General features: G+C 37.1%; 3 protein-coding genes across 5 annotated transcripts; 2 read left to right on the top strand and 1 right to left on the bottom strand.

Annotated features, from left to right (window-relative positions):
- Positions 1-1,989: 1,989 nt before the first annotated feature.
- On the top strand, positions 1,990-2,708 carry LOC109244676 (monothiol glutaredoxin-S3-like). Its single transcript, XM_019411809.1, has one exon. The coding sequence runs from the start codon at positions 2,089-2,091 to the stop codon at positions 2,395-2,397; it is 309 nt and encodes a 102-aa protein (XP_019267354.1). The 5' UTR covers positions 1,990-2,088; the 3' UTR covers positions 2,398-2,708.
- Positions 2,709-3,075: 367 nt separating this feature from the next.
- LOC109244680 (E3 ubiquitin-protein ligase Topors) lies at positions 3,076-7,470 on the top strand. Of its 2 annotated transcripts, none has more exons than XM_019411815.1 (5): positions 3,076-3,534; positions 3,688-3,825; positions 3,905-3,962; positions 4,161-4,396; positions 5,282-6,438. In XM_019411815.1, exons 1-5 carry the CDS (start codon positions 3,218-3,220, stop codon positions 5,292-5,294), a joined length of 762 nt encoding a protein of 253 aa, XP_019267360.1. In that variant the 5' UTR covers positions 3,076-3,217; the 3' UTR covers positions 5,295-6,438. The 2 variants fall into 2 exon arrangements, with proteins under 2 accessions (XP_019267360.1, XP_019267358.1); XM_019411813.1 differs by lacking the exon at positions 5,282-6,438 and adding an exon at positions 6,446-7,470 and having other exon boundaries at positions 3,078-3,534.
- Positions 7,471-9,996: 2,526 nt separating this feature from the next.
- On the bottom strand, positions 9,997-17,194 carry LOC109244679 (zinc finger CCCH domain-containing protein 32-like). Of its 2 annotated transcripts, none has more exons than XM_019411811.1 (7): positions 16,785-17,194; positions 16,538-16,683; positions 16,183-16,263; positions 14,888-15,007; positions 14,403-14,747; positions 13,993-14,310; positions 9,997-11,191 (listed from the first exon to the last, which is right to left on the bottom strand). In XM_019411811.1, the coding sequence occupies exons 1-7, from the start codon at positions 16,867-16,869 to the stop codon at positions 10,796-10,798; spliced, it is 1,491 nt and encodes a 496-aa protein (XP_019267356.1). In that variant the 5' UTR covers positions 16,870-17,194; the 3' UTR covers positions 9,997-10,795. The 2 variants fall into 2 exon arrangements, with proteins under 2 accessions (XP_019267356.1, XP_019267357.1); XM_019411812.1 differs by having other exon boundaries at positions 14,403-14,735.
- Between the last annotated feature and the right edge of the window lie 2,766 nt (positions 17,195-19,960).

Genomic DNA, 19,960 nt, shown 5'->3' with positions numbered 1-19,960 from the left:
ACAATGCATACAAAATGGGAGGAAGCATTAGCTGAAGATTGACCTAAATGCTTTTTGTCACCATTATTGCCTCGTAGAAGAATTCCAAATCTGTACATATGGAAACAAATTTCCTACTAGCTTTTATAAAGCTAAAAGTGAATTCTCTTGGTCGTTTTTTTTTCCTCGAAGTCTAATTCAAGACGACATCGCAAAGTTAGTTCTGGGAATAGGGGAGGCAGTACTTTTTGATTTTCTTTGCCCCATTGCGGACGGTTGACAATTCCAACGGAAGAGTTATTCTTGTATTCAGATTTGTCTATATGTATTTTATAAGGCATGCATTGATTTTTATTTTGTACAGTGATTTTTGACTGTTGTATTTGGATGTATTTAATTATATGTATTTGAGTTCATACAATAACATTTTAAAATACATTGTTAGTTCTAACTGTATTCATTTGTATTTTCAACCTAACTGTATATCTGCATTTAAAACAACAATACAAAGAAATACAGTAAAATACTCTCAATATAAATAGAAAATCAATGAATACAACCAATGAAATATATTTATATCGTAGACAATGACTTTTAGATGTATTTAGATTATTTAGATTTTGTTAGAGAAACATATATTATGAATACAACATTATACATGCTGTATTTTATAAAATTCTACCATGAATACATTATACAACTAGCTAGAATACATATCCATACAGTTGGATACAACAAATTGGTGAAGAGCTTGTAAGTATATACCACGAAAAAAATGATGAACTAAAGCTCTGAATATTGCTCTATTTTTTGGGTGTTTTTCGTATGAGAAATCTTTTCCTTAACTGGATTAATAATTTTGCGTGTTATAATTGAGTTTGTTGAGTTACATTAGGAGTCTATCAAGTTAATTGACTCACTTTCCGTTTTTAAACAGCTGAAGAGGCCTATTTTTACGCTGTATTCATGAATACATCTCACGAATACATATGAATATAGCGGATGATAGCTGGCATGCCCTGTTTTTTCGCCGAGTTTTGCTATTGTATTCGTGTATACAGTAGCTTGAATACGTCGAATACATTCCATAACAACTGTAAAGATAGCTATACGAAGTAATTAAGTAAATGGTAGCTATAACAAGTTAATTAACAACCACTAAACAATAGTGGTTTCTGAAAATTTGCAAAGATTTGGGTCAATTTAGGTGGGTTGGGTTGCAACCTAATATTTAGTCCATCTTAACCTAAGTGAACTTTGAGTAAGATTGGATAATGACCCATTTAAAGAGTCAACCCATCTTGACCTACCCAAATATAGTTGAAACAATCCATTTGCCACCCCTATTTAGAACATATAGAGTAGAATACTTGTGAAGTATATGTCTGTAATGAAATGAATCGACCGCATTGAACACATAAAATAGGAAATTCTCAAAGCATATATGCATGTTTAACTGCTTCTTTTTTTCTTTTTATATGAACGATACAACCTTTGACAAGCTTGCATTTGCACCCATAAGTCCACATTAAAGTTCACATGTGATCTCAAAAACCAAATTACACGTTCAACGGGTATTAAATTACTAATATATGATTATCATACTACTTTTTGGATTGTATAATTAGGACTTCTAAAAGGGTTTATGACCGTCTTACACATCAGGACGTTATTCTTAAAAAAATAGATGCTTCGATCTTCCCAAAAACACATACAGTAACATTTATGCTCACTTGGATTTAAATTTGTTTAATATTACGAAAAAAAAGAAAAATAATTTCTGAAATCGATTATCAGCATTTGCGCTAGTAAATTATAGTATTAGTAACTTACGCACTGACAATCCTAAGAAGAAGAATAAAAAATAAGAGCAGTAAATCTAATACATTATTCTTAAATCGAACTTCTAGTTCTTTTCCTTTTCTAGGATTATATTCTTTCTGCAACCTTAGCAAATTTGTACCGACGTCAAGGAAGTCTATATATATGTCTCCTTGGACCTTCATTTCTCCTCACCTTAAAACTTGGAGTCTAAAATCAACTCGTATATATTTACAGGAGAGCTGGTATCTATTTATACTTTAGCTTATATATATATTGAATTTGCCAATGGAGAAAGTAAGCAGAATGGTAACTGAAAAGCCAGTGGTGATATTCAGCAAGAGTTGTTGCTGCATGAGCCACTCTATTAAGTCTCTCTTCTCCGACCTCGGCGTTAACACCGCGATTTACGAGCTGGACGAGATGCAGAGAGGCCATGATATAGAGGCGGCGCTTTCAAATCTCGGCTGCAATCCAACAGTTCCGGCGGTGTTCATCGGCGGCGAAATGGTGGGTGGAGAAAATGAGGTGATGAGTCTTCATCTCCAAGGGTCCTTAAAGCCAAAACTCAAAAGCGCAGGAGCTTTGTGGGTTTAATAAACGCTTTACTAAACCTAACTTCTACCGTTCTACGTATCAAACGCAGGCCAATAAAAACAATAACAATGATCATGGCGATGCTTTGCGTTTTTATTTTTTAAATAATACTCTTAGTTAGAGTTTGGATACTAATTAATTACTTTTTACTATGAAAAAGGAAAAAATTTAAAGTGTGTATATGTATAAGGATTAAACTTATACTATATATAATGACAAATGTAAAGATTTTTAACACTATTTGTATATTAACTTCTTGTAGCAAGTAGTCTATTTTATTTCCAAATAAATTATTGTACTTGTTATGAGTAGTTATTTGTAATTATTTTTTTTGATGACGTGCAAGTAGTGTATAATTTATTTTATTGCTTGTTAACTGTCGTTTTATAATGTATTGTATTGTTTGATAAATACAACATTTAAATATACTGTATCGTTTGCCGTCGTTTTATAATATCATGCACCAACAATATGAAGAATAAACTTGCAATATTATTAAGAAAAAATAATATACGAAGTACAAATACTATATAAAAAAATAACGGATAAAATATAATTATTTAATAATAAAAATGTCAATATGAGAGAAAAAACTAATGTAATGACTTATATGAAATGATACTTGTAATAAAATTTAAGTAAACGTTGTATTATTATTATTATTTAAAAAAAAAGGTAACAACCATCCGACCAAGCTGTAAGAATAGCATTTTTTTAGAAAAAGAAATCGGGCCGGTGATATAACCGCCAAATATAGCCTTTCATCAAATAAAAGCTGCTGGATTTAACAATTGACCCGATTCGAAATTGTCTCTAACTTATGGACTCGAGATTTAAGCGAATTGTCAATGCTGTAGTCGGGAAATCATGTCCAATATGCCTGAACCGGTTGCACCATCGGGAAGCAGCGGTTGTTATCCCATGTATGCACGCCTACTGCATCGACTGCATCCGCAGATGGAGCGATGTGAAGCGAAATTGCCCTCTCTGCAACGCCGATTTTGATTCATGGTTCTCTAGAATCAGTTTCTCCTCCGGGACCTTTAAGAAAGAGAAATTATCAGCTCGTAACGAGACTAAGAAATTACACTTAGGGTTTGCCTCATCTAGGCCGAGAGATCGATTTGTGGACCAAAGGTTAGTTTTTATCATTAATTGTCCATCAGGTTCAGCCATGACCAAAAAATTAACTTTAGTGTTAAAAGTACAATTAATTTGAAGTGCCCGGAAATTGGCTCGGATTATCCCCCAAAAATAGTACAATTAATTTGTGAGTTTTTTGTTGTACAGAGCGATTAGGAGAAGGAGAGACGAGCTGAATGCTTTTGGCTCCAGAACGAGGCCGTTCCCAAGGCGGCGATCCTTTGATCAGATTGGAGCTTCAAATTCATATGATATTAACAGGAGAATAATTCACTGGCGTGCTAGGTATTATGTCTAAATTAACGTGGAAAATCCTAAATACATGGCTAGTTGTTTAACCTAGCGTGATATATTTTGGTTGCAGTATATATGAAGAGAGATTGCAGGCTGTTCGGTTTTCATCCAAATATTGTCTTGTGCAGGTAATGCTCACCCCAATAGATTGACGCTCTTCACTAAATAAATTAAAGAAATTGTGGTTATTATGTCTACTATCTTAGCTATTATTATGTCTACTATCTTGATGATAAACCTGATGGCTAGAAGTTCTTTGTCTTAATTGATTCTGCTTGAGATGTCTAAATTTGATTTTGATCTTTACTCGGTGTTTAAATTTATAGCGCATGGATAATAGGAGTGCCAAAGAAAAGATGTTACAGAGAATAGAACCTTGGATAAGAAGGGAGCTGCAGGCTATACTGGGGGATCCAGATCCGTCCATTATCGTCCATGTTGTTACCTCACTTTTTATCTCCGAAAATACACATTTGACACAACAGTATGCCGGAGATGATTTTCTTGCGCCGTTGCGACCCTTCTTGCATGAACATGCTGAAATGTTTTGGCATGAACTGAGGTATCTTTCATTATACTTCTATGCTTCTTTACTTTAACCAAGCTATTGTATACTTTAGCCAAACCTTTATGAAAATGAGTGTTCACTAACCAACTAATTGCATGACTCTAATAGCAATCAAATTTTCATCAAAGAAGTGTTTTCTTTTCCATTCAATGCTAAGTATTCAAGTTGAACACTCCGTAGTCGATATTTTATGACATTTCTCAAAAACTAACAAAAAATTGCTATGTTCTAATAGCAATCAATCTTTTTTGCTCGTACAAATACTTCTCCATTCAGGACCAAGTATCAGAATTGATCACACTGCAGTCAGTATTGGGATTTTGGGAGGGGAAATTCTTAGGGATATTTACACAAATATTCGGCTGCATTCACTATTTACTTTTCCTAGCGAGTATACATTGATTTTTCACTGATTATACATGAATTACAAATATATTATACATCCACCATTTATTTTAGTTTAAGCGGTTGGGTTGTTGACTATTTAGGTTAATTCTTCAAATTCTTATCCAAGCAAATTGATTTGGATGTAGGGCAGGAGTATCGCCTAACCCCCCCACCCCCCACCCCCCTCAAGAAAAAAAAATGTCTTGGGACCTCTTTTGTAAGTTTTGTTCAGAAGAGCTCACATTGAGATAAAGGAATATCCCAAGTATTTTCTCTGTTTAATTTAATCTCTTATCGGTGTCCATGAGATGCCTCGCTTTCGTAACTGAAGGAGAATAGGATCGCCCACAGCTCTGGTTCAGTATTGTGGGTAATGTTAACAATTGCTTAGGTTTGACGTTGTTTGGCAAAAATACTTCTGATTAACATAGACATTTTTTTGAAAATGTATTAACATCAGACATTAAATCGTTGTTTTTCTTCTTGCTCCAGAGTTTGGCTGTGAGAGTCAATTCCTGTCAACCATCTTAACAATCATTTGTGAACATTGCTGACCATCTTAGGATATAATGAAATTGGAAGATAGAAAATTTTGTTGGACGCACCGGTGTTAAACTCATTGCATTGAATTTGTCTCTTAGACAAAAAGGTAGAACTTCATCATGGTTTATCTGTCAAACAATTTTTCTCTATTGCTTTTATAGGCAAATAAGTTCTAAATAAATAGCCCTTCCAGGTTCGAGACCAGCAGTGGTATATTTACTAGTGATCTGTTTAGAATTAGAAACTGCTATCCTGGTAGTGGAACTAACTACAACAACAACAACGACAGTAAAATCCCACAAGTGAGGTTTGGGGAGGGTAGATTGTACGCAGATCTTACCCTTACCCCGAGGGAGTAGAGAGGTTGTATCCGGTAGATCCTTGGCTCAAGAAAACGAAAAGAGAGACAATATATCAGTACTATCAACGGAAAACAATAGAAATAATAACAACAACAACAACCAGAAGATAAGGCCCGACACAATGAAAAACGGAAGAATAGTGTGAACACAACAATAGCCACTAGCAGTCTAAGACAATCCTATCAGACTAGCCTCACACATCTACAAAGTAGAAAAATGCTCAACTGCCTCCTAACCTAGAACCCTAATGCTCGACCTCCACACCTTCCTATCAAGGGCCACGTCCTCGGAAATCTGAAGCCACGCCATGTCCTGTCTGATCATCTCTCCCCAATACTTCTTAGGTTGCCCTCTGCCTCTTCTCGTACCCGCCAAAACCAACCGCTCACACCTCTTTATCGGGGCATAGTAGAACTAACTACCTGAGCTGCAATTATAACATAGTAAAACAGAGAATATAACTTCTTTTGAGAAATATTCCCTATGTCATATAATTGCTCTTTTGTAGCTATTTTCAGGTAATGTCGTTTCTTTTTCCTGTCGTTTTAATGTGTTTTTTGCTTTTTGGCTTCGTTCGTTTTAATAAGAAATTCTGAATTTTTTTAGGCTCTCGATCTCTCTCTTTGTTTAGGGTGGGGTTGTAATGGGGACTTGCTCTCTCTCTCTCTCTCTCTCTCTCTCTCTCTCTCTCTCTCAAAAGCGCTGTTGTTCGTACCGCGTTCTGTGACTTAGATAATAATGTTCACTGTAGGTGCTTTGCCGAAAGCCCTTTGTCTATGCAAACATATGATACTGTGGTGGAGTACAAGTCCTTGGACTAATTCAGTAGTACCAGTCATTGATACATTGGCTACAATCCTAGAGTAACAATGGATTTAGATGGATAAAGGTTGAGATGCAGCATAGTCATCTGACAATGGCTATAATCCTAGAGTAACAATGGATTTAGATGGATAAAGGTTGAGATGCAGCATAGTCATCTGACAATGGCTATAATGATGTTGTTGGAATCTGAATTCTTGTGGCGAATGGAAGAGCAAGCCATCAGTTTTTCTTCCTCAAGAGCCAGCTAGATTTGTTGAAGAGCCCATTATGCGCTGGTCCTTGGTGGATAAGCATGGAATCTTGCTTATTCAAGACATGAAGAAAAACATGAAGAAAAACATCACACATGTGTGATTAGCAATCCTTCCCATTAATATGAGAGGGTGGAGAAATTTGAAATGCCAAAATTAGATTTATGCAGTGTTTAATCCAAGTGTCATTGGAGTTCATCTCTTTGGAGCTTAATAAGGGCTTTCATCTGTTGCTGTTACCTGGGGCTCAGTCTGAAGTGATATTGGCAATATTTTGATCGTGCCCCAAAATGAGTAGTCTTCAATGTCTTTTTTGCTTAACTGCCACAAGGCTATCGCATTCTGCATCTGCCTTCGGTGCACTCAAGTTTCAGAAGGGTAGACTGTATGGAGCTAGTATTCCCAGATTTTCCATCATTCGTAAGTTCTCATTTGAAAGAGAAAAGACCTTCTGTGGTAGTTCACCATGGCCGATAAAAGGTGGCTTTTCAAACAGAAATTGTGGAGGGTGGGACTCTTTTCTGAAATGCACATTGTTGGAGAGGTGTTAACTGGAGTTGGGAGAGATAAAGTAAATACAATCTCAAATAAAACAAATTTTGAACTTGTTGCAGATACTGATAATGCTGTGTAACTAGTACATTGTTTAGTTTTCTGTATTAAATTTCGCATAAGTTATGTGGAGGTTAATATCATTGTATTACTAAATTTTGATATCATAAACAATTCCACACTATAATTTACACAACAAGATCATAATAGATCATAAACCAATCACCAGAAGGGTCTTTGCAATCACTAAAAATTTCACGTTTGCCTACTTTTCAGAAATAATGATTCAAAACTCTCAGCCTTTGCAAATCAATGTTAGTTTACGATTTGTTTTCCAATTTCAACTTGAAATAGAGATTTGAGATTGCAAGTATTGAAATTGAAATAATGGTTTTCACTTTCAAAACTCTCAACCTTTTTCTAAGTTAAATTCATGAACAATATTAATTTTTAAATACTCTTCTATAACTTCAACTTCAAATACTTCTTTTCAGTTTAAATTTTGTTGCTATAATAATTTAACTTTTGAGAAAATGACACTGTATAGCCGCTTTAAAAATAATAGCCGAAAAAATGTATAAAATTTGTTATTATTTTTTGTATATATACATTTTGTATGTGATATACAAAAAGTATACAAATTTTATACATTTTTTCGATTACCAGATGTAAATAATTTCTGGCGCGGGCTAAAAGTGAACCCCTTAATTTTTGTCCAAACGCCTTAGGAAAGCCCAATAGAAGGAATTTTGGGCCTTTGCTACTAAAGGCCCTCCTCGCTCTGCACGTAAAAATTGCACTGGTTGCCCTATTTGATCGCTCCCATTTAACCTATACCCATTTTTTTAAAAAGTTTTACATTGTACCCACTTTTTAAATAACTTCAGCCCTCTTCCTCCTCCTCCTCTTCGTTTTCTTGTTCTTTTTCTTCTACTTCTTCTTCTTCTTCTTCTTCTTCCTCTTCTTCCTCTTCTTCTTTCTTCTGCTGCTGTTGGTGCTGCTATGAAACTTCAGTTCATGCTGCTACTGTTGGTGCTGCTATGTCAAGTATTTAGCTTTCTCCCATTTTAGCTTTCTCCCTACGTTCAACAATTGAAAGATGTTACTTTTATTAATGGTCTTGTTTTATAGGAGTGCGGCTTTTCAAATTTCCTGATAATTCCATTATAGCAACTGGATCTTAATGACAACTTGTCATTGTTGTTTTAGAACTTCAGCTCTAAGAATGCTGAAGTTCAGCAATTATAGAAAAAAACTTCAGCTAAAACATGCTGAAGTTTAGCAAATATAAACAAAAACTTCAGCAAATAGAGAACAAAACTTCAGCTACAGCAATGCTTAAGTTCAGCAATTACAAACTAAAACTTCAGCCAACACTTGGTTCAGCAATTTTTGCTACTTCAGGTCTGTCTACTAGAATGTTGAAGTTTGCGTGATTGCCTTTGCTACTTCAGGCCCGTATGCCTGAAGTCACGCGAAAAGTGGGTACACTTGCAATTTTTTTTGCAAAGCGGGCATAAGTTAAAACGTGACCCAAAAAGCGAGTATAGATGCAAATGCGCCGCTCTGCACTCATCTTCTCTGATTAGGCTCTTTGCTACTAATTACAAAAGCAGCAGGAATATTTAACTGACTCCAGCTAAAGGTATGGCGTTCCTCATTTTATCACCTATATTCCTTGTAACTAAGAAGCATTGTTTGAGAGTTTTTAGGTTCTCTCATAGAGACTTACCCCCTATGTTTGACTTCCTGTATTGTAGTTCTACGTCATATTCTTTCCAGAATTTACCCCCTATGTTTGGCCGTAAGAAATGTAATGTGGTACGTAGATATCATAACGTGCAAAACTCGAAAGTGGAGTAGTGCAGTCTACTCCTACATTATTTTTGAGTTACATAGAAGATTGATTTTCTTGAATTAATGTACTACTACTATTTTTCTGTATATGTCACTATTATCATAGTTTGGCTAATTAAGAAAGAGAATGCTAATAGTAGTTTTGAATGTTTTTTAGCGATTATGAAGTAGAAAGTTGATGTGTGAAATGCATATTATATTAGATTGCTACTAGTTGAAACAAAAATAACAGTAATGCAAAGCTAAAAAGAAAGTTGGGTTTGTTATTTTGACTCTAAAAAAACTCCTAGTGCCATCCGATATTGATATTCCTGGTCATAATTCGAAATTGCCCTAATATATGACACTTGCTGAGACGAAAGCTCAACTAACCCAAAAATTGAAAAATAGAGAAATTTCGTTAAACGGTATATCGTCCAAATAACATGCTTAAAATTTGTAGCATTTCGCTAAACTACTCAAGTTTCCACCCCCAAAAGACGACGGTCTGATCTCAGATTCCAGCTTATTTGGGCAGAAAAGGACATGCCACAATCGTGCACAGAATAAATTCACAAGACAATCGGTCACTTAGATTGGAAAGGTTTAGCTTTTCGGAGAAATATTCAATCTCATGACTCTAGTTACTACACTCTTGAGCTCAGACCTGACGTCATTTAGTTCATTTTATTGAGCTGTGACTTGTTTTCCTCCTTGGTTTTGCTAGCTTTAAGCACTGTAGAACCCCAACTTTGTAACTTAGGTAATCAATGGAACCTCATATTTTAAGGGCACTCTAAACAGTAATCGTTGACAGCACACTCTCATAACCGATAAATTGCATCAAAATGACAGTGATGAGTCTGAATTTGATATAAACAGAAATTGAATTCTTACAAAGTCAAGGTTTTCCCTTGGAATTTTGCTGTATTTGGTGTTAAATATTATTATAAAAGAAAAAAAGGTTGGGTGATTTCCCATATCACAACATAAAGTATCAGGTAGATCCCATAAAGGCAGCAATACATTTGCCTTGCTCGGAATCTGTGAATCAGCTGTTTTCTTCACAAGAAAGTCCCACACCAAAACAACAAGACCAAGGTATTCATTCCTATAGTCAAGTGGGAGCTTGTCCCCAGTTTTAAAAGGGACCAAATAGGACAGGAGTGAAGACAGTCCAATTGGAAGGAGAATGACACAGCAGAAATTTTTTTTTTTGGTTCCCTAAAAGACTACCACATAAATAACCACAACAAGGTCCAAAAATGACATCTAAAAAGGAAGGTGATTTTTGTTACTAGTTATTCGGAAGGCTAGTACAGGCCTCCATTGAGGGTTGTTGGACCTCTGAAGGATGGAATACACTTATTCAAAATGGGCGAAAATGGCGAAGGTGAGCCATGTGGTGATTTTATGAACACAAAATGACAGAACTAGAGTGTGTGCTAGATGGAAAAGGTGGGCCACGTGGTGATTATATGAACACAGAAAGACAGAACTAGAGTGCGTGCTAGATGTGAATGGGAGGAACCAAGATGACTAAGATAAAAGCTTCCTAAGAAAGGCTAGCACCAAAAACGGAATCCTTGTTCATGATCATTGAGCAGTAGAAAAATGTGATTTCTCAATCTTTTCTCTCAACTTGATGTTTGAGCCTCACCATCGCGACCTGTACTGCTGCTGCCACTGGAAGAGGTAGAACTCTGTATAGACTGTTGAACACCAGAATGAGAAATAGGACCACCCTTTGAGAACATTGAACCAACTGAACCGCTTGAAGTGCTCATAGAAGACTTTTGGGTAGAGAAGGCATCCTTGGTGGATCCAGATACAAGTTCAGGCTTCAAATCTGAGGATGAGGAGGAGGGAGCCAAAGTACCAACAGAAGATCCGACTGGGTAAGGCGCAACCGGCATATCAACGAGAGACGATGCTGAGGGACTATAGCTTATTCCCATTGGATGGTCAAACTTGCAAGAAGGTCCAAATTTGCACACTCCATTTTGTGAATAGTGAGAGCAAATTGGTGCACCCTAAGAACAATTAAGAGAACCCAAAAAGAATGATCTTCCAGTCTGAGCACAGCACAGTTAATATTAAAGCATACAATTCACTCTGTAAAAAATTAATACACCTCGGTAAGAAACAAAAGCGTTTAAGATATACTACACAGAAGTAAATCAATTCCTGGCTCATGCAGTAAGCTTAGAAACTAGTCAAACTACTATATTAGCACGGTCATTCATGGAACTGATCACCAGATAGCTGATGATTAACTACTGGATGAATCTTACCAAAAGATCAATGGACTACTAGGAATCAATTCACACAAATAGAACCAGAACGCAACATCAACTTGGCAATGCGGATCTCAACTGATGCATGAATAACATAAAAAGGATGATGATATGGCATCATAAAGTCAAGAAATATGTTCTTTAATCACCGATAAGCAAGGCATTCAAATATAGTCCATAATCCAAGTTGACATGCGGAAAAAGCTAAAATTTTGACTTTCCAACACAACGAACAAAAATAAGCATAAGAATAGAGCAGGAACCAATCATTTCTCACCATCCGCAGGCATCAGCAGTGAAGTATACTGTTTATAGCAAAGGTGCCAGTAAATGTGTCACAGCAATTTTTAAGTGTACAATAGTAACTAACAACTCAAACTTCAGATAATATCACATATTTACAAGGCCCCAGTTGAGGTGAAAAGCCCTTTGATGTCAGAAACAGCGCCTGGTGAATAAGGATGAAATTTAGCAGCTTGCATTGTATTCTGGTTGCTTATGAACAATACAAAGTTTAACCACTTTTTGCTGCACTTGAACAAGTAATTGTATAGATAAACATCACGAGACCACGATAATACAGAGACTATTTTAAATCTCTTCCACGTTTTCTATAATTTTTAAGCATTCAAAAGATGCACAAGTTTCTGACTGAAAATGTAGTGTAAGTTATTAGACAGCTGTGTCATTAACTAGGAAGTGGATGACTTTGACTTGGAAGAACATTTAAAATACTCCAACTCAGCTTCAGAATCCTAAGATTAATTTGCCAAAGAAAACCTGTGAAGTTCCATGCAACCTAGGAGATGGCACTTAGAGGCTGTAAATGGTGACAAAAGCCATGAAGCTGTGTGTGAAACAGACCACTGCAAAGATAGCATTCCTAATAGCTAATTGACAAAGGTTTCTTAAATTTCAAGAAAGATGTATTGAAAATAAAAATTACTTTTTTCACTTCAATTTACTATCATAAAAGTTAGGACACTACTTCATGCTAAATAACACTGACAACATATTAACTTGATTTTAATGTTATTCAATTAAAAAATGGAGTTCGCTGCCCTTTTTCAATATTCCACTGCCATGGAGAAAAAGGCGGTAGAGACAAAAGTACTCCCATCATAGAGAATGCTTTAGTACAAAAATTAGATGGAAAACCCTAAAAAGATCAAAGTATTATTGAACACCTAAGTTCAGTTGGATTTCCTAAGCATATAGCTACAATTCCACAAGAATGATTATTAAAGAACCATGGATGTTAAAATGAAAGTGCAATCTTATAAATTAGACAATATCAGAATGATCATCTCCGACAGAACGTGCAAGCAACACACATAGAGAATAAGACGAGTGAAGGTCGCTTGAGATGATTTGGTTATATCCATACAAGATCCGAATAGAAGGTGCAAGCAACACACATAGAGGATAGAATGAAAGAAAGAGATGATCTGGTTAAAGTTATGTAGACCTACAAATGACCCGCCTCTAGAGTGAAGCCATGATGATTGAAAGTGTAACGGACCAGCTAGACCTAAGATCTCAAGGGAGAAATTGTCTCAAAAGACCTGTAATCTCTCGAATCCATACATACTTCGCGAAAAAATAGAATACAATGTGAGCAGAAGATCGATACAGGCAATAGCAACCTGTTGGAATTAATGCTTAAGATGTTTGGTATGCTTACATTAGGTCCAATATTTGCTGGAAGTCTTTTTACTTGGTGTAACAGAACCCTAAATTATTAAATATTGGAGTGAAATGGTCCAACTGAAGCAAAATGGATGGTGAGGATTCACATAGTTGCCTAACTAGCTTGCAATTGAGGCATAGCTGTTTTTGCTGTTGTTTCATAGCTTCTCGAATACATTATTTTTAACAAGTAATCACAAAGTTTATAAGTACTTACACTAAGCCAGTGCGACAAGGCGTAATTACAGATTGTGCAGAACCCGTATGTATCAAAAATTGCATCTACATCATGTACAATAGCCAAATCTCGAATAGATTTAGCTTCTCTAAATATTTAGTATTACCCTTAGTCTAGGTTATTTTTTTTGGTGTGTGTGTGTGGTGGTGGTGGGTGGGGGGTGGGGGGGGGGGGGGACAACACCAGTTTAAAAATTCAAATGAAACAGGTGCTAATTGGAAAATCAGCATTACTCAGGAAACATGAATCAAGAAAAGTGTTATATATAACACAATAAATTGCTAGGAGAGATCGACAGAGCACTCTTTCTTCATCAACTGCCAGAACGTGCATGCTCTATATATTTCAACAACAGAAAAAAGAAAGACAAGAAATGAAGCCCCAACTGCCTACAGGAGATCAAAGAGGAGGAGCAGAATTTAGCTATCATCTCTTTGTCAATATTTTTTCCAATAGAAAAGGAAATTGCAAATTTGCACTTAGAAAGGCTGAGGAAATGTTGGTAGATGACCTGTTATAATCTAATTAACTTGCAAGCAAGACCAAAAGAATGAAGCATAAACTTGCAATGAAGAATCTCAATCTAAAGATTGAAAGCCAAGTTGCTTACAGGACGAAGAGGAAGACCCATGGCACTGAGGATAAAACCTGATTTTGGTCCACTCCACTCAGGTGGATGATGGTATCTACATGAAGATCCAAATTTGCAATCCCCATACTTCATGTAATACTGACATTCAGGTTGCCCAGGCCTTTCTGGGAAAGCATGTTCCTTCTGGATGCTGCCTGAAGGACCTATAGAAGCAGTAAGAGACGTGTACGGTCCCATGTAGGCAGGTGCTGATGCAGATAGTTGTGTAAGCCCATAAACTGGACCTGCTCCAGCAGCAGGCTGAGTAGTTAGCGAGGGCACTTGACTAGCAGATGCCTGCACCATATAATTTATACTCAGGAAATAAACAGTGCCTTTCAGGAAAGGTCTACATCAACAGCTGCAAAAAACACTCATAATATACCTACCGGATAAGGAGTCCAACCTGGCACAGGAACCATCCCAGGGGGGAAAAGCAAAGGACCGTATGTGCCAGGAAGATAGGAACCTGGAAGCAGAGTAGGCCTCACAACCGGCCAGTTGCTAGCAACCACTCCATATTGTTGAGCTGATTGAACAGAAGGAGATTGCACTGCTGGATAAGTGGCTGGTGGGAGAACAGCCGCTGGCAAAGGAAATGCTCCAGGTCTAGCTGCTGATGCTGGCACTTGCACACCAGCTGGCTGAGGATGGTGAAATTTACAGGTGATGCCAAATTTACACTGCCCTGTTTTCATATAGAACAAGCATTCCTTTTCACCCTGTGCCAGGAACTCAAAGAGCCAATCAGAAAGATACATCAATGGTCAAACTTTTCAAAGGAGACAAGGAAAAAGAACGAAAACACAAAGGAACGGAAGATAACAAAACAAGGAAACCGAAGGAACTAAATGAACATGAAAAGAAGGCAGACCGGTCGCAGCGGGTATCCATAAATGTTATGTGTCATCAGGGCTGGAGATACACCTCCCTGTCTTGGATGGTGATATTTGCAGGAAGTACCAAATTTACACATCCCCGTCCTCATATAGTACTGTAAATCATAATCAGCAAAAACTAGCATTATAACAGTGAACAATAAGAGTCTTATATACAAGGGTTTTGAAAAGTTTTCAGAAAAGGAAAAAAAACCAACTAGCTTTGCTGACCAACAGATTCCATATTCAACAATCACTTAGGTGAATTAGCAGCAGATCAAATATTCAAACAACCTTGTAATGTGAGTCATAGTTTGGAATAGAATAGGTACACTTGATGGATCAAATAATACGAAGATAAGTGAGGGAATATTGTAGCAGAAAAAACCATTTTCATTTTCCTTTGATTATTTAATCCTAAAAGTACAACAACAAAATTTCTCCAACAGATAACATTCTAGACAGCCAAGTGAACAGATGAATCATGGTGAGATAGAGAGTCTCTGAAGCATTTCCTCCAACAGAAGCTCGAAACTAGCACCCAATGGTAGAAAGCAGAAACTAAATCCGGTTATTTAACTAAAATAGTTATCAGTATCCCAATTCAACAGTATATTTCCAAAGACCAAAAGGAACAAGAACATAAGCACTTATCAGCATGATCAACATCATAAATAGCATAGTAGATTCTAGGACAACTTTTTTTTTCTGTGGATAAGTTACTAGATGCTAGGACAACATAAGCTGCCTATTAGCATACTCCTACTAGAGATCCAATAAGTAGGAAAAGCACAAATCTTGGTTAACGAACTGGGAGCACAAATAGGATAAGTTACTAGATGCTAGGACAACATAAGCTGCCTATTAGCATACTCCTACTAGAGATCCAACAAGTAGGAAAAACACAGATCTTGGATAACGAAATGGGAGCACAAATAGGATAAGTTATTAGATGCTAGGACAACATAAGCTGCCTATTAGCATACTCCTACTAGAGATCCAACAAGTAGGAAAAGCACAGATCTTGATTAACGAAATGGGAGCACAAATAGGATAAGTTACTAGATGCTAGGACAACATAAGCTACCATTCAGCATAATAGAGATCCAATAAGAAGTAAAAGCACAAATCTTGGTTAACTAAACGGGAGTCCAAATAGTACAGGATCAACAAAAAAGTAAACAAAGTTATTGCACTAAGAGAGTCAAATCAAGAAAACACATACTCTCGAATTTGATCATTAAATGAACACCAAATTCCAAAACGATAGTATCACATTTAAGGAAACTACCTGGCAAACTGGTTGACCCACTCTTTCGGGGTATTCTCCTTCTCCTCCTCCTCCTCCGATAGCTCTCGCAGCTCCCATAACCTGTCATTAACTTACATACATAAAATTTCGAATCTTTTCTGCTGACTAAACTAAAGATCAAAAGTACAAAATGTACAAAAAAAGAAAAGATCTTTCAGACTATAACTTACAAGGATATAAAATAGACATCACTAATGAAGATTTTAAAAACCTGATATATTAGAAGATCAAGCTGAATTGGACAGTGAGAAAATAAATCAAGTTGATCAGGTACATTAAGCATAAACACCTTGAAATAAACCCTAATTAATTGGAAGTAAAGAAGAGAAAATACCAAATTACAATCGGGAGGATGATTGAACCGACAGCGAGAGCCATAGCCACAGAAGCCCGTCCTCAAATAATAAATACAATCGGCCTCGTTGGGCCGTTCAGGGTACGATTCTGGGCCACTTCCCACCGACAACTGCCACATAGCCTCTGCATTACCCAATAAATAATATATGACTCAAATACAGTCCACATTATACGAACTGATACTAATTGGTCCGAAATTGAAATGCAGGTAAGAGTATACTCGCCTTCGAGCCCAGTATCGCCGCCGGGAGAAGTCCATTCCGACACCGGAGCACCCTCCATTGCCTGGGTCCCACTGTACCTCTCCATTGCCCTTTAAATTAATTTATAAATACATATAACTATACAAATATATCGTATATGTACATATGTACGGATGGCTATAAGTATATGTAGTGTATGAACAAGAGTGAGTGAGAAAGAAGAGAGTGTTTGTTGTGTGCCTCGTGGGAATGTTTTTGATCGAGTTCGAGTGGGGGTTTTAGAGAGAGAAATGAAAGGGTTTTTTTAGTGGTTTTTATTGTCACGCGCGCGCACACTATTCTCTCTCACTCAGTAATGGCTTGTGTGTGTGTGTGAGAGAGAGAGAGCGTTATTTTTCTCGCGGGAGTCGGGGTGCGCGGGCGGTTGGAGGAAGGGGGCTGTCAAAGTCGTTGTAATCTCTCTCTTTATTGGGCAAAATAAAATAGCCTTGTTGTTATTTTCTTTATTTTTTCCATTTCATAAAATATTTAGGAGAGATTTTTTTTGGAGGTTGAAAAATAAAATTTAGGAGAAAAAACCGGTGAAACGAAATGCGACAGCCTTTGGCTGATTTTGGTTTCATGTACAAGGTATGATTAACATTAGTATAGAATCCAGCATTAATTTGTTCAATGTTTGGTTATCTTTTTTATATATGCATAAATTTAGGATTATTTGTACATTGTCTGCTTATCATTTTAAGTATACATGTATTTGTTTGCTACAAATTATTTGTGATACAAAAATAAATTGCAACCACAATATAAATATGAAGAAACATAATTTTATTGATAAAATGATGCGGGTACAATTCTGTTTGTTCCCTTAATTCTTCTCTCTAGATCGTTCTCCTTGATTCGAGGGCTTAACCAGCGTATTTCTCGAACGTAGGATGATGCGAACTTCCTTAGGGTGTATTTGATCTTCAGGAAAAGGAAGAACACCCGTTGATCACTTCGGTGGCTTTGAGAAAGACAATATTTGATGTTTTTAATCTCTTTGTGAATATTCCATGAATTTTTATGGAATTTCGAGATGTATCTTCAAGGGAATATGTATCTTTTATATAGGCGTGAGTTAGGGTTTAGGGTAGAGTAGCCTCCAAGCAACCCTAATAGACTCTTAGGATTTCAAGAGTCTTATAGTATCTTGAATTTAAGATTTAGCTTGATCGTTAAAATTTTGATGTCTACAAATGCCCCATACTTCAAGGTTTGTCGGGGCGAAGACTTAGACGAGACTTGAAGTACTTAGACAACATTTTAGTGCGTTCCTTTTCTTCACGTGGACTTCTTTTCTAACGGGGAAAAGAGACTTTCTCTGATTATCCACCCAACTTGTATTTGAGAAATGATTTCAATCTCAAACGCAATTTCCTCCACGCATCACTAAATGGCAGAAATTTTTTCTTTTTTTGATTTCTCACCCGGTATCCGGTAACCACATTGGGGCCCGACTAATCCGGATTCGCGCGGGGAAGTCCCACATTGGGGGGTAAAGTGCTCCCTAACAAAGGCGACTCGATACCCAGGGGCTTGAACTCGAGACCTCTGATTAAGGATGAAGGGGTACTTACCACTCCACCACAACCCTTGTTGGTTAAATGGCAGAAACTTTGTTCCTTGTTGTACATCGATTTTGTACTCATTTTTTTCCTAGTAAAGAAGAGGCGTGTTCTTCTAGCAGTTTTGCAGCATTGATGAAGTACTACTTTGATAGAGAACAAGCAAATTGTCCCTTGAGATTGTGAACATTATTTGGATCTGTTTTATTTCTAAAGATCGTCGCAATAGTTTTCGATTTGCAGGAGGAAGAGATGAAGGGCAGAATTGGTCCCACTGGACGTGCCAATTTGTTTGCTACAAATTATTTGTGCATAAAAATAAAATGCTATCATAAATAACTATAAATAAAAAAAGAATTTTATTGATAACATTGCGGGTTACAACTCTGTTTATCCCTTGATTCTTCCCTCCCAATTGTTATCCGTAATTCGAGGGCCTTAGTGGCGTATTTCTCGAACGTAGGATGATATGCATCTTCTTGACGTATTTGATGATCAAGAAGCATGTAGCAGCACTCCATTTGGATCTTGAATTGTGACGACCCAAAGGGTCATCACCTGTTTTCTCTTTCATCCCGTGCTTTCGAGATCTTGAAAACCTCATTTTTACTTGCCTCAATTTGCGTGCGCAGTCCAGACGCGTAGCCGGAAAGATTATATGTTAAATTCTGTGAAAAAATTCAAAATGTGGCTTTAAAATGATTTAAAGTTGACTTCGGTCAACATTTTTGGTAAACGGATCCGGACCCGTGATTCGACGGTCCCGGAGGGTCCGTAGAAAAATATGGGACTCGGGCATGTGCCCGGAGTCGAAATCCGAGGTCTAGAGCCCGAGAAAAGAATTTTTCTGTGAAATTGTTTTTCTGAAATTATTAAGGAAAATGGAAATGAAAATTTATTAAAAGACCGTGGTATCGGGCTCGTATTTTGGTTCCGACGCCCGGTACAAGTCTTATATATGGTTTAAGCGCTTTCTGTAAAGTTTGGTCGAAATCGGACTTCATTTGACGTGTTTCGGACCTAAATATCTAAAATTTGAAGTTTATGAAGTTAGAATGAAAAGTGATGATTTTGAGGTTTGATTCCTCGTTTATGATGTTATTTTAGCGATTTGATCGCTCGGTTAAGTTCGTAGGATGTTATTGAGTTAGTGTGTGTGATTGGTTAGGAGCCCCGAGGGCTCGGGAGTGATTCAGAGGTGGTTCGGGGTGTTTTAAACTTAGGAAAAAGGATCAGATTTTTTTTGCTGCAATTTTTGCACAGACCTTTGCTCTTCGCGATCGCGGCCTTTGGCTCGCGTTCGCGCTGCTTTGTGACTTCCTTCATCGCGATCGCGATACAGTCCTCGCGTTCGCATAGCACTAGTTGACCCTGGGGGAAACCTTCCTCTTCGCGTTCGCATTAAGCATTCGCGAACGCACAGCATTCCATTTTCCTTCACCGCGTTCGCGTGACTTCAACGCATTCGCGTAGAACAAATTTCAGGCCCCAGTAATTAACTCTACGCGTTCGCATTTCCCTAATCGCGAACGCGATGCACCCAGCTTCCCCTTCATCGCGAACGCGACCCCAGTGTCGCGAACTCATAGAGTA

This window comes from Nicotiana attenuata, unplaced genomic scaffold (assembly GCF_001879085.1).
Source record: "Nicotiana attenuata strain UT unplaced genomic scaffold, NIATTr2, whole genome shotgun sequence".
Classification (NCBI taxonomy): domain Eukaryota; kingdom Viridiplantae; phylum Streptophyta; class Magnoliopsida; order Solanales; family Solanaceae; genus Nicotiana; species Nicotiana attenuata.
Note: the sequence above shows the minus strand (reverse complement) of the source record. Positions and strands in the feature narration are given on the sequence as shown.

Bases quoted from the DNA above. Each gene is read 5' to 3' on its own strand.
- LOC109244680 (XM_019411813.1), top strand. From the start codon at position 3,218: ATGGACTCGAGATTTAAGCGAATTGTCAATGCTGTAGTCGGGAAATCA. The intron at 3,535-3,687 runs GTTAGTTTTTAT...TTTGTTGTACAG, and splicing joins GATCGATTTGTGGACCAAAG to AGCGATTAGGAGAAGGAGAG. The intron at 3,826-3,904 runs GTATTATGTCTA...TTTTGGTTGCAG, and splicing joins ATAATTCACTGGCGTGCTAG to TATATATGAAGAGAGATTGC.
- LOC109244679 (XM_019411811.1), bottom strand. From the start codon at position 16,869: ATGGAGAGGTACAGTGGGACCCAGGCAATGGAGGGTGCTCCGGTGTCG. The intron at 16,264-16,537 runs GTATTTTCTCTT...AGTTAATGACAG, and splicing joins ATCCTCCCGATTGTAATTTG to GTTATGGGAGCTGCGAGAGC. The intron at 11,192-13,992 runs GTAAGCAACTTG...AATTGTTCTTAG, and splicing joins TGGGTCTTCCTCTTCGTCCT to GGTGCACCAATTTGCTCTCA.
- LOC109244676 (XM_019411809.1), top strand. From the start codon at position 2,089: ATGGAGAAAGTAAGCAGAATGGTAACTGAAAAGCCAGTGGTGATATTC.